The sequence below is a fragment of the Ahaetulla prasina genome, chromosome 8 (assembly GCF_028640845.1).
Source record: "Ahaetulla prasina isolate Xishuangbanna chromosome 8, ASM2864084v1, whole genome shotgun sequence".
NCBI lineage: Eukaryota > Metazoa > Chordata > Lepidosauria > Squamata > Colubridae > Ahaetulla > Ahaetulla prasina.
The window spans coordinates 46,740,430-46,752,880 of NC_080546.1; the positions used below are offsets into that span (position 1 = coordinate 46,740,430).

A 12,451-nucleotide genomic window follows, 5' to 3' on the forward strand; every position below is an offset into this window, starting at 1 on the left:
AATAGTTCATAGTTTCAGAATAGTCCGAGATCCAGATATATAATATGCCCAAAGTCTCAGAGCGTATATTGCACAGTAGTGGGTTCCTCTTACCTTCGCTACTGGTTTGCAACTGGGAACGCGCTCATGTGTGTGCTTCACTTGTGTGAGGTGCTTCTGCGCATGCGCCGAGCATCCATGATGATGTCTGGGTGGGTGGGCAGAGCCTCCCCCTGCCACCGCCACTACCGGTTCACCCAAACGGGGGCGAACTGGTAGAAACCCCCACTGATATTACAGTGTATAAACAATTCTGAAAGTATCTTAATGGACTGGAATAGTAGCCACAATATACCGACCACCCATTCCAGGTAACATTGTAGAAGTTTGGACTATGCAGTAATAAAATGTAGAGACATATAATGATTAAAAACAACCTTCACAATTAATATCAGCCAGGTAAAACTTTCAATCTTAAAACAGTAAGTTTCTGGTAGTTATCAGAGTCCACCAAAATTTAGAACTGGAATCTCCTTACATTAATTGCTCAGTGGCTGCTCAGTATCTTAGCTGCTTTTCTTTCCATTCATTACCAATCAGCTGGTTAGATCAAACCTTATTTATTTATCCAGTACTGACCACAATTGTTAAATAAATGTGTTTTTTCTAAGAAATATTAAAAAGACCTTTTGAAATGAAATTGTATGGGAAGACATGCACAAATAATTGTCATTTAATATAGTTATATTATTTGCGGTAAGGAAAACAAACAGGAATTTTAATGCTTTTATAAAGAAACACGTAGGGTGGAGATGTTAGTTTAATTGGATAGTCCAACATTTGTTAAAGTTTTATTTAGTAACCTATGATTGTGGAAAGTTTGAAAAACACTGCTTTAAAAGAAGTGGAAAGGTACTAAGCATAAAAAATATTGTAGGCTTTACCATGTTTTTTCAGTGTGTACACACATTATTGCTTCTTATCCAGGACTATAAACAATGTTCAACTTTATACACATTAGTTGGCTGTCACATGCAAACATCTTGCCTACCACACTCAATCTATTACTGTTTCTTTGAAGAGAGAAGATTTATGGTATCACAGGGACTAATTCTCTATGGTAACAGAGTTGTTATTCCAGCTGAGATGCAACAAGGAATACTGGAAAAAAATCATTTAGGCAGCTCTAAATGGGCAAGAATATTTCTTTTTGGCCATAGATGAGTCAAAATCTTGAACAGATTATAGTAGGTTTTGTTTTTCCCACAAAACTAACTTTCTCATCAGAAGAAAAATGTGATAATTACAACAATGCCAGATAGAACCTGGAAGATAATTAGAGCTGATGTTTTTGATATAGGAGGTTGTAATTAATTAGTTGTCATGGGCTGTATTTTTCATGTATCTATAGATTGCAAGTAACAGCAGCTTTAAAAATCAGAACTATAGGCAATGAATAAGAATAAAAATAATGAAATTATAAAAATAAATATTTAAATGATAAGTGGATGAGACTATTCTGAGGATAGAAGACATTTGTGCCTAGTCCACAAGAACTTCTAGAGATGGGTTGTGAGATAAGCTAACCAACTGACAAAAATTCTAAGACTGAGTTATACCTCCACCCCCTAGAACACTTATTGTTCTCAAGTGAATTCTAGAACAGAATGATCTGAAACTCTACACATTGTAGAAACTAGTTTATGTATATTATGTATTAGAATGCTGCTCAAGTACTGTTAGAGGTGATTGGAGATCTGTACTGCAGTGTTATAGAAAGCATTAAGATTTATTTTTTTGGGTTACATATAATTTGTGTCTTAAACAAAGGAAAGTAAGAGCTGAGAAATACAGCCTTCTACTAGGAAAAGCAGACTGAGGAGTGGATGCAATTTATATATGTCACTGTAAATAAACTAAATGTTGCTTAACAAGAAACCATGGCAGTTTATACAGAGCAGGGGAAACTGAAAAAAAATATGAAGCTGTCTATTACAGAGTTTACTGTAGAGTCCTGGTAGCCAATGAACACACCTTTTTCTGTTGGTTGACTGCATTGTCCAAGCCTTACCCTCTGCTGCCTGTTTGACTACTGATAAACCGCAGTAAACCTCACCTGGGACAATGGCTTTAGGATACATGCATATTCTGAGGAAAATGTGAGCATTCTGTTCTCCAAAACAGTAGGTTTCAAAGCAGTTATCAAAATTGTTTGTTACTAGAATCCACTAAGAAGGAACTGTCATCAGGATAATGGCTATTAGCTTAAACATATTATATCAACAGAACCATGAAATAGTAATCAAAACCTTTAGTATTTAGCAGTTGCACTGACTCTCAGTTGTGATATGTTCAGGACAAAATGCAAATCATCAATTTTATTGGCAATACAAAGCAAACATAAGACAATAGAATACACATTAAGAGATACAAGTGACCTAACAGTCATCAAGTACCATTATAAATTCATGCACCCAGGCATGCAGAGATTCTTCCTTGAATTGGATCGAAATAATGCATAGAATTCTAGAGAGAAATTGAAGTTTGTAATTTTATATTTCATTGTTTTGTACCATCGATTTCTTCTCCATTTTGGCAATTCAAGTTATTTTTCTTTTCTGTGATCTGTGAGGAAAATTCATAAGTTCCTTTCCCCTCCTTTCCCTTTTCCCTTTCTTTTCCCCTTTCCTTTCCTTTCCTTCCCTTCCCTTCTTTCTCCTTTCCTTTCCTTTCCTTTCCTTTCCTTTCCTTTCCTTTCCTTTCCTTTCCTTTCCTTTCCTTTCCTTTCTTTTTCCTCTCTCCTCTCCTCTCCTCTCCTCTCCTCTCCTCTCCTTAAAGCAATATAATTGTTTGACAGAATATATTTTTAGCAAACTATTGCTTTAGCAACAGATCTTAGAAACAAAAGCCAACAGCTAACATGTTTGTCCAAGCACTTTGCACATTCTTTTTTGAAATGTATTAATAATAGCCAGAGTTGGATAAACTAGATGATCTTTGTTTAATATTTAATGCTGCTTGTTATTATTATGTTGGATAGATGATCTCTTTTTATAGTTTTAGAAGTTTCCCAGTCTTTGCCATCTTTTTAATCTTTGCAGTGTCCAGAAGAAATCAGGTTATTTCAATAAGTGTTCTATAGTAAATTAATATATTTTGTAATTCTTTAATATTTCTAAAAATTACTAATATTGATTGTAGAAAATTTAAGCAAATGCTTGATTTTTAAAAGCGTCTTTAAAAATGTGGCCATAGTAAGAGTACGGTTGCAGTTGGAGGTGTGTAACCATTTTTTAACTTCTAACTTTTTTTCAGTGGGAACTGGCAAATTTCCCACTGAAAAAATGAAAAGTTAAATACATGGAGTAGAAATACCTGGTTTTTATTTATTATTCAAATTTCAAATTTCTATACTGCCCTATCTCCCGAAGGTTTTAAATGGATTGTGTTTTGTTCTAAATATGTTAGATAATGGGATGTTTTTTGGGTTGGAAAAATTAATATTATTGAGAATTATAATAGCAATTGTGAAGCATTTTGAGATAGTTTCCATCTAATTGGGGGAAATAGACAGATCACTGTTATTATAGGACAGAGTTGACACGGTGTGGGATACCAGGCAGACTGTTCTAGGGAAAGGAGGCTCAAAATTATACTGTCAGTTCCTATTTCCATGTGGTGGATCCAACCCTGCATCCTTATTGTCAAGTTGCTGGTGACCTTAGCCTTAGATTTTAGAAGAACAGTGCAGACTTCTGATGAAAGTATGACAAACTAAAATTGGCTCTGCAAAAGTGGAGCCAATAGCCTCAGCCAAGACTACGGAACTGGTGAGCAGACTGGTTCCTGGGAACTACTCTGGAAAGGGAGGGAATGGGAGATCCCACACACAGGTGATCAGATGGTGCTACCCACGAGGAGATGCAAGACTATAGTTTTCATCAAGTTTAAGCGCCGGAAACAATGAGATTAGCCATCTTGCAACTCTGGCAAGCACTTTTAAAAGACAGTAACTGTCCAATAGACACTTAATTTGGATAGTCTGTACCAGGCATCTCATGGATCTAGATAGTTTGGTGTGGGGAATTTCCAAGTAACTTGGCAAGAAATTCTATTGATTGCCTCGAAGCAACTGTCAACAGGAGAGAACTTGGCTTCTTTCTGTGGAGCAGAAATGGAGCAGCATATCATTCTCTAGTTGCCAAAATTCAGTAATCATAATTGTTACGAATTCAAGAACATGGCACAGTGCAAACTTTGACTTACAACCTTAAGGGACATGATGCAATTTCTTAAGTAGAGCGCATTGAGTTTGAATAAAATTGAATGTTTTGATTTTTGAGAAATTATGACAATGTTGTTTTAATAAAGGAAAAGTGTCTCAATTGTTTTATTTACTGTATATACATTAAAATTTTAAATCAACTCTCACTACTTCAATAGTTTGGCTTAAAAAGGCATTTTAATGAATTTCTATAAAACTTAAATTGATTCTGTGGAAGTGATACATTTTTTTAAAAAAACCCAATAATTTTTAAGAAAATTGATTCCCTCCTGGTTATGGCAAGATTGGGCATTTCACAAGTCTTATACAGTCCTTAGCATGTCTTGATGCTCTATTAAGTGTCATCTTGCCATAGAAATTTATAATGTGTATGAACTAACCATGTGTCTGAAATGATACAGTATCTCCTCCTTGAGCTGGGACCTCCAAGGTCCCTTCCAACTCTGTTACTCTATTATATCACTAAATCGGCATTGCTATTAGTAAAAATAATAGTATTTACATTTCCAGTGAGGGCAAAATACATTGCATCTGCTCTTTATTGCTGGGCAGAAAATGCAGATTCACAACATGTCACTGTCAGTTTCCTCATTGGAGCTTGGCAGTAAATCACAGATTTTCCATCACAATCTAGTTAACTCGTCAGCTTGACTTGGATAAATCTTAATCATCTTCCATAAATCATATAACTGTCCTCTTTTTACTAACAAGGAACAAAGGAGAATATGATTATAGAATTTTAAAGCTTTGTAGTCTAAAAATGATACTAGAATGATTTCTAGAATGGATCAATGAAGCACATAAAAGTTTCCCTTTTCTCCTCTTTCATTCTTGGAAATTAGCCAATATGGTACATTCAGCAGAAACTAATACTTATTTTCCAGGGCTCACAAGAGCACTTTATAAAAGAAGCAATGCCCAGACACATCAGATACTATCTCTATGTATGGTCTTCTAAATGTCAGTAATCTAAATGTCAGTTCAGTGCTAAGTGGAAGCTATGAAAGGCAGAAGACTAGCATGAAAAAAAGCACTTTGTAGTCAATTATTTTCATGACCTTCTAGCAACAAAGTTAAAACTGCTGTTCTGATGTTATGGCAATTTACCATACGTTTTGCATATTAGCTTGTTAATTTTTTCTTTCCCGTTCCTTTGTTCTGATTGCTTCTGCTCCCTGACATTTTGGAGATCCATTGTCTAGTAGAGGCTTTTGATTACCTTGATATGTTCTGATTTGATATTTGTGTTTTTATCATTGGTTAATCCTGACTACTGACCTTCCCTTGATAAACAGCACCACCCAACTTCTATATAACAACCAACATTTTAAAAGTAAAGAAAGTCATTGGTATTCTAATATGAGCATACCCTGCTTAGTTACTACAGTGATTAGAATGGGTGGGACTCTGAATATGTCATATTTTGGCTGAAGGAGACTGGAACTAGAACTAGTATTCTTGACATTAATGAACCCCGATAAGATGTCAGGATAATTGTTGAAAATGAACTTTATTATTTATTTATTAAATGTCTATGTGCCCATCTTCCCTACAAGGTAAACGTGCTACAGGCAATTTGTAGAATTCTTTGGCATCATGACAAAAGACTAAAGTGGGCGATGTAATCTTTCAGAATCTCAGAGGCCAATTAATCCATTCGGGGCAGGGCTGGACTTTTATTTTTAAGTTTAGATAAGGTTAGTTGTGGTCATGCTTTAGTATTATCTGTTTCATGCCACAAATTTTGTTAACTAAATTGGGAATGCCAGTATAATTCTTGGTCATGTAATATACTGCACATTAATGATCTACCAATAAAGACCAGCCTTGTGATGTAAGAGTATTGCTATTGACTAGAACCAAGCACGTTCCTTGCTTTGTCACAAAATAAAGCAGCCATTAATTACTTAACTCTTATTTGGCTCTATTATCTAGAACTTTCTGAATTCAGAATTTGGATATTTTACTGTGAAAATCTTAAAAAATAATGGCATCATTATCATCTATCTATCTATCTATCTATCTATCTATCTATCTATCTATCTATCTATCTATCTATCTATCTATCTATCTAATTTCTATGCTGTGCATCCTCTTTATGATTTTGGGTGGATTACCTATTTAGGCAGAGTATTACAAATGGACCATTGCTGAAAGTGACTGTCAATACATTCACATTCAGAGTTGTATTTTGTTCCTCTAGCATTAATTTGTAGCAATTAATAGCAGATGACTTCAGTCAAAATAGTGTTAACTTGTAATGGAATGTATAAAGGTTTCATTTTAGTTAATGGCTAATGTCTTGATTGATTTGGCTTTGTTGTGTGGCATTAGGAGAACCTGTTTTTTTTCTACCTTTCTGATTTTATGATATGTCGGTAAATATTGCACTCCTTGACAACTGCAAATGTATTGACTTCCCTGGTTTGTACCTTGTTACCTGTTGAATGATACAAAAACAGAGAGTGAACGTATACTATTCATAGGAAGAAAGTTATTTAAAAATGTATAACATTATCACTGGTCTTAATACACACACAGACACACATAGATATATACTGTACATATCATATATATACTGTATATAACACACATATATATTATATTGTGCTACATGTTTACTGGACCCGTGTCCCTCTTGGCTGATACTGGCCACTCAGGAGGTGACACGAGGCTGGCTCCGGGGAATTATAAATGCTTCTTTGTTGGAGGGGGTCTTTCCCGCCGCCTTGAAAGAGGCAGTGGTGAGACCCCTCCTTAAGAAGCCTTCCCTGGACCCAGCTATTTTGGGTAATTACCGTCCAGTCTCCAACCTTCGCTTTGTGGCGAAGGTTGAAGAGAGTGTGGTGGTGTCGTGTCCCACTCCTCCGCTGATGGCCGGGTCAGGGAAATCCGAATCAGGCTTGCCTCTGCAGCTCTGCCCAAAGTCCTAGCAAAGTCCTCAGAGCAGGCAGGAGACCAGTAAGTGACTTCAGCAAGATAAGTTCGACTTTTGCCTGACTCAGAGACTGCCAGAAAGCAGATCCTTTATATAGGCCATGGGGTGTGGCTCCATGACTCAGCACTCATTAAGGCCTCCCCCTCCCTTCCTTCTGTTGCCTCCGCCTATCCAATCTTCTGATGCGAGGGTCACTCCAATCAGCTGTTGGTAATAAACCCTCCTCAGGCTCACATGCTATGGAGGAGGGGGAGGGGTCTAGCTGCTCCGTTTGCCTGGGCATGGAGTCAGGGCTGGGGCCGGGAGGTGCTCCTTCTTCTGCAGTTTGTCTGGGCATGGAGCCAGGACTGGGGCCGGGAGGCATACATTCCTCCGTGTTCGGGAGCAGATAAGAAGGCCCCGGCTGCTCTGAGGGCGGGCAAGACACAACAGGTGGCATGGCAGCTTCCCCAGTACCTGGATGAAGCTGTCTATCTAGACCCATTCCAGTCCGGCTTCCGGTCCGGGTATAGCACGGAGACAGCTTTGGTCACGTTGGTGGATGACCTCTGGAGGGCCAGGGATAGGGGTTGTTCCTCTGCCCTGGTCCTGTTAGATCTTTCATCGGCTTTTGATACCATCGACCATGGTATCCTGCTGCGCCGGTTGGAGAGTTTGGGAGTGGGAGGCACTGTTTATCGGTGGTTCTCCTCCTATCTCTCTGACCGGTTGCAGACGGTGTTGACAGGAGGGCAGAGATCGACCACGAGGCGCCTTACTTGTGGGGTGCCTCAGGGGTCGATTCTCTCGCCTCTCCTGTTCAACATCTATATGAAGCCATTGTGCGAGGTCATCAGTGGCTTCGGGGTGAGTTATCAGCTGTACGCTGATGACACTCAGCTGTACTTTTCCACCCCGGGCCACCCCAACGAAGCTGTCGAAGTGTTGTCCCGTTGCCTGGAGGCCGTACGGGTCTGGATGGGGAGAAACAGACTCAGACTCAATCCATCCAAGACGGAGTGGCTGTGGATGCCGGCACCCCGGTACAGTCAGCTGCAACTGCGGCTGTCTGTTGGGGGCGAGTCACTGGCCCCAACAGAGAGGGTACGCAACTTGGGCGTTCTCCTGGATGGACGGCTGTCGTTTGAAGATCATCTGGCGGTTGTCTCTAGGAGAGCCTTTTACCAGGTTCACCTGGTTCGCCAGTTGCGCCCCTTTCTGGACCGGGATGCCTTATGTACGGTCACTCATGCTCTCGTCACTTCTCATCTGTATTATTGCAATGCTCTCTACATGGGGCTACCCCTGAAGTGCACTCGGAGACTCCAGTTAGTCCAGAATGCAGCTGCGCGGGTGATTGAGGGAGCTCCACGTTGCTCCCTGGTAACACCACTCCTGCGCAGTCTGCACTGGCTACCTGTGGTCTTTCGGGTGCGCTTCAAGGTTCTGGTTACCACCTTTAAAGTGCTCCATGGCTTAGGGCCCGGGTACTTACGGGACCGCCTGCTGTTACCTTATGCCTCCCACCGACCCGTACGCTCTCACAGAGGTCTTCTCAGGGTACTGTCCGCCAAGCAATGCCGGCTGGTGGCCCCCAGGGGAAGGGCCTTCTCTGTTGGAGCACCTACCCTCTGGAACGAACTTCCCCCCAGTTTGCGCCAATTATCTGACCTTCGGACCTTTCGCCGGGAATTAAAAACTTATTTATTTATCCAAGCAGGACTGGCTTGATTTTTAAATTTCCAAATTTTAATTTTTTGTAATTTTATATGGGGTATTTTAGGTTGGGTCAATTGACGGTTTTAATTTGGCCATTATTGAATATGTATTTTAAATTGATATTTTAATTTTGTATATTTAATTGTTTTAACTTTGGCTGTACACCGCCCTGAGTCCTTCGGGAGAAGGGCGGTATAAAAATTTAAATAAATAAATAAATAAATACATACATACATACAGTACCTGATTCCTGATACAATTTTCACAAATCTCATTTGATTACTTAATATATATCACACTAATATGATACTTATTCTATTTAGTCAACTCCTGCAAAGCCACAGAAGAGATCTTAAATTCCCATAATCTGGTAATATAACTGTATCAAAAGAATTATATATGATAAATAATGCATCAAAAAGCAGCTCAGCTCTTGGTCTGCCAAGAGTCAAACACTACTTATTTGCCCCAGAGTTAACAAAATATTTGCTTCCACTAGATCATTCTAATCAATATGTCAACATTTTAAACGATATACTAAATAACTTCATGAAACACCAATATCACCCACACTTTCTCTCTAACAACAGTCTAGAGAAATCACAACATGGCAAATGGGAAATCTGGGATAGCAACATTATATATCATAGCATTTAATTGCCAGTTGCTTTGTTAGTAGTTTTGGTCTTCATTAGGAACAAATTTGGGTTAATTAATGTTCATACAGAATGTGTTTTTCAGTTATTAATCTTAGCACGTTATTTTATTGTAGGGCAAATGAATAACATTTGTTTGGTCTTTCTCAGTCTCATTGGATTTGTATTTTAGCATTTATGGCAATAAGCACAGATCTGTTGCTTATTATGAGTATTGTATCTCTTTGGGGCACAGTGACCTCTACAGATAGCTCAGAGCACAAATAAGATTTTGCTCAGAAAAAGACTCATTGTCTTTTCTTATTGTAGGCAATTATAGATGAAATCATACTCATACGAACGTCTCAGTTTTATTTTAGATAAATGAAATAAAATATTGCATTTAAAAATAATAAATTTAGTGCATATAATCTAATGTTAGATCAGATATGAAAAAAACCCAAGCTCTGTATTGTTTTCACTTTGAAATGAATTAATATGCATGTTTAGAAAATGAATGGCCATAAATATAAATAAGTGAAATTGTTGGAAAAATTATAGTAAACAGTGCTAATTTAAAATTACAGAGGCATTGGAATTTTTTTTTTTTTTAGAAAGGAATGACATTTCAGGCAACAAGAATTTTCTCTAACAATATAATAATTTTTTTAAAGAATGTGGATTTGATATGAATAGGAGAATTTCAGAGGAAGCAATATGCAACAACATGCATTTCCTTTGAAATTTATTGTACTTGAGATAAATAGATGATTTCTGCAATTTTTCCGCATTTTAAGTAACTTGTATATATAAAGTAAATAAAATAGTTGATGAAGTAGTTCTGATCATGGTAATGTAAGAGGCTCCCCCCCCCCAAAGTATTAGTTTTAATTATATTTCAGTTGTAATATTTCTTTGCAATAACTGTATTTAAATTTGGTACTGCTGGCAATTAAAAAGGCAAGACCATTCTTAAAAACATTCAGTGTAAAACCAAAACGTTACGTTGCTAATTTGAGTTTTTTATGGGCATCAGAATAAGTATAAAGATAACCTTTCTACTTCTAATAAGAAATCATTAGAAAAATCTATTTTGTTTTGATTTTATTCAATCTGTCTCTAGTGGCATATTAGAAACAAGCAAGCAGATTAATATATCTTCAGTCTGTTAACCTCAGCCAATGACTTTTATGAGCATTTCTTTTGAACTTGCTGATTTGAAGAAATAATTCATGGAAGATAAATTGCTCACAAATTATTTTTCTTAAGATAGCCATGTTTCAAATGCAAAACAATTTCATTGAAAGAAGAGGTAGATTAAATAATATAATGTTCATAAATCAAAGCAAATAAATAATTGTGTTAATGACATTTAATATGGTGTAACCAAACTACTGGCTTATTGGACACAATCCAGCTCAAACAGTCCAGTTTCATGTATTTTTATTCAAAATAATTCTTGCTGAGTTTAGAAGACTTTATTCCTTACCCTGTGAGTTTCAGTAGAAGGAATTATGCATGTTTTATCTCTTTTGTTAAATGCTATAGATTTTGAAGTGGAAAATGTTCAAAACTGACTATTCAAACCAATTTAAAAATTAACTTTATATCTCCTGCTTTGAGATAATAAAGTTGCTGCTGCATCAGTTATCTATTGTGGTGTTAATTTAGTGATTTACAGTCTAAATGAGGGGGGGGGGAAGAATTTTAATAATTTACCCCTTGGTTGACTCAAATTAATCTATTGAAGTAATTTTTTTAGTGTTCCTTGTGCATGTAATGTACTAAAGTTCATATTGACAAAATATTTAGGAGCCATTGTGATACAGTGGTTAGAATGCAGTTTTGCAGGCTAACTCTGCTCACTGCCAGGAGTTCAATCCTGACTGGTCCAAGGTTGACTCAGCTTTCCATCCTTCCAAGGTCGGTAAAAAGACCCAAATTTGTGGGGGCAATATGCTGAAATTTGTAAACTTCTGAGAGAGTGCTGTAAAACTCATATGAAGTGGTATATAAATGTAAGTGCAATGGCTATTGCTATTTATATATTCATAAGCACATTGCACATTCTTAGTAGAAACCTTGTCATTACTATGGTAATTATTTCCAAATAAATGTTGTCACTATGTTATACTATGCAATTATATACAATTAGTTGCTCTAATTTTTGTTTACAGTGGATAGGTTCAGCCCAAAATTAAGTACTTTCAAATCCCATTCATTTTAGTGGGAAAGATTTGTACTAAACTCTCCCATAAGAAAAGCGTGAGTGATATATGATTAGTGAACTAGTTTGTGTTAGATAAGGATAATGTAATTTTTAAAAGCTACTTTTACATTGTGAAATATTGATGCATGCAGATATATTTCATACTGATTCAATTAATCAACAAGAACAGTACGGTAAATTACAAAATATTAAAAGTACTATGCAGAAGAAAGCCCCAGGATTCAAATTCATTAAGAACACTGGTAGTTTAAAAGCTCCCTCATATCAATATGGAACCAGTGATCCTTCAGGTGTAACTGTCTGTAGCCGGGGCACTGACCTATTCAAGTTGCATCATCATTTTTTTTAAATCTCTGCAGACACCACTTTATTTGGTAAACCATGGGGAAAATGGACCAATTCGATGCAATCGATGCAAAGCTTACATGTGTCCTTTCATGCAGTTCATTGAGGGAGGAAGAAAATATCAGTGTGGATTTTGTAACTGTGTGAATGATGGTAAGTAGCACTGGTTTTCTGGTTGTTGTTTTTGAAATGATAGAAAGCTCATTCTCCAAAGAAATTTTAAAATAATTGAGTTAATTTAAAAAAATAACACCTAGAACTTTTTTCTTTCACTTTATTCCAACTGGAAATACTACTTCTTAAAAAATGTGTCACTTTTCATCTAGTGGAGATGAATGTAT

The 12,451-nt window shown here is 37.0% G+C and overlaps 1 protein-coding gene across 3 annotated transcripts in view; it reads left to right on the forward strand.

Annotated features, from left to right (window-relative positions):
- SEC24D (SEC24 homolog D, COPII coat complex component) overlaps positions 1-12,451 on the forward strand; it is an 82,271-nt gene that overhangs the window by 31,358 nt on the left and 38,462 nt on the right. For all 3 annotated transcript variants that reach the window (XM_058192778.1, XM_058192780.1, XM_058192779.1), the window contains exon 9: positions 12,125-12,263. In XM_058192778.1, coding sequence (XP_058048761.1) covers positions 12,125-12,263 — 139 coding nt within the window. The remainder of the gene's footprint in view (positions 1-12,124; positions 12,264-12,451) is intronic.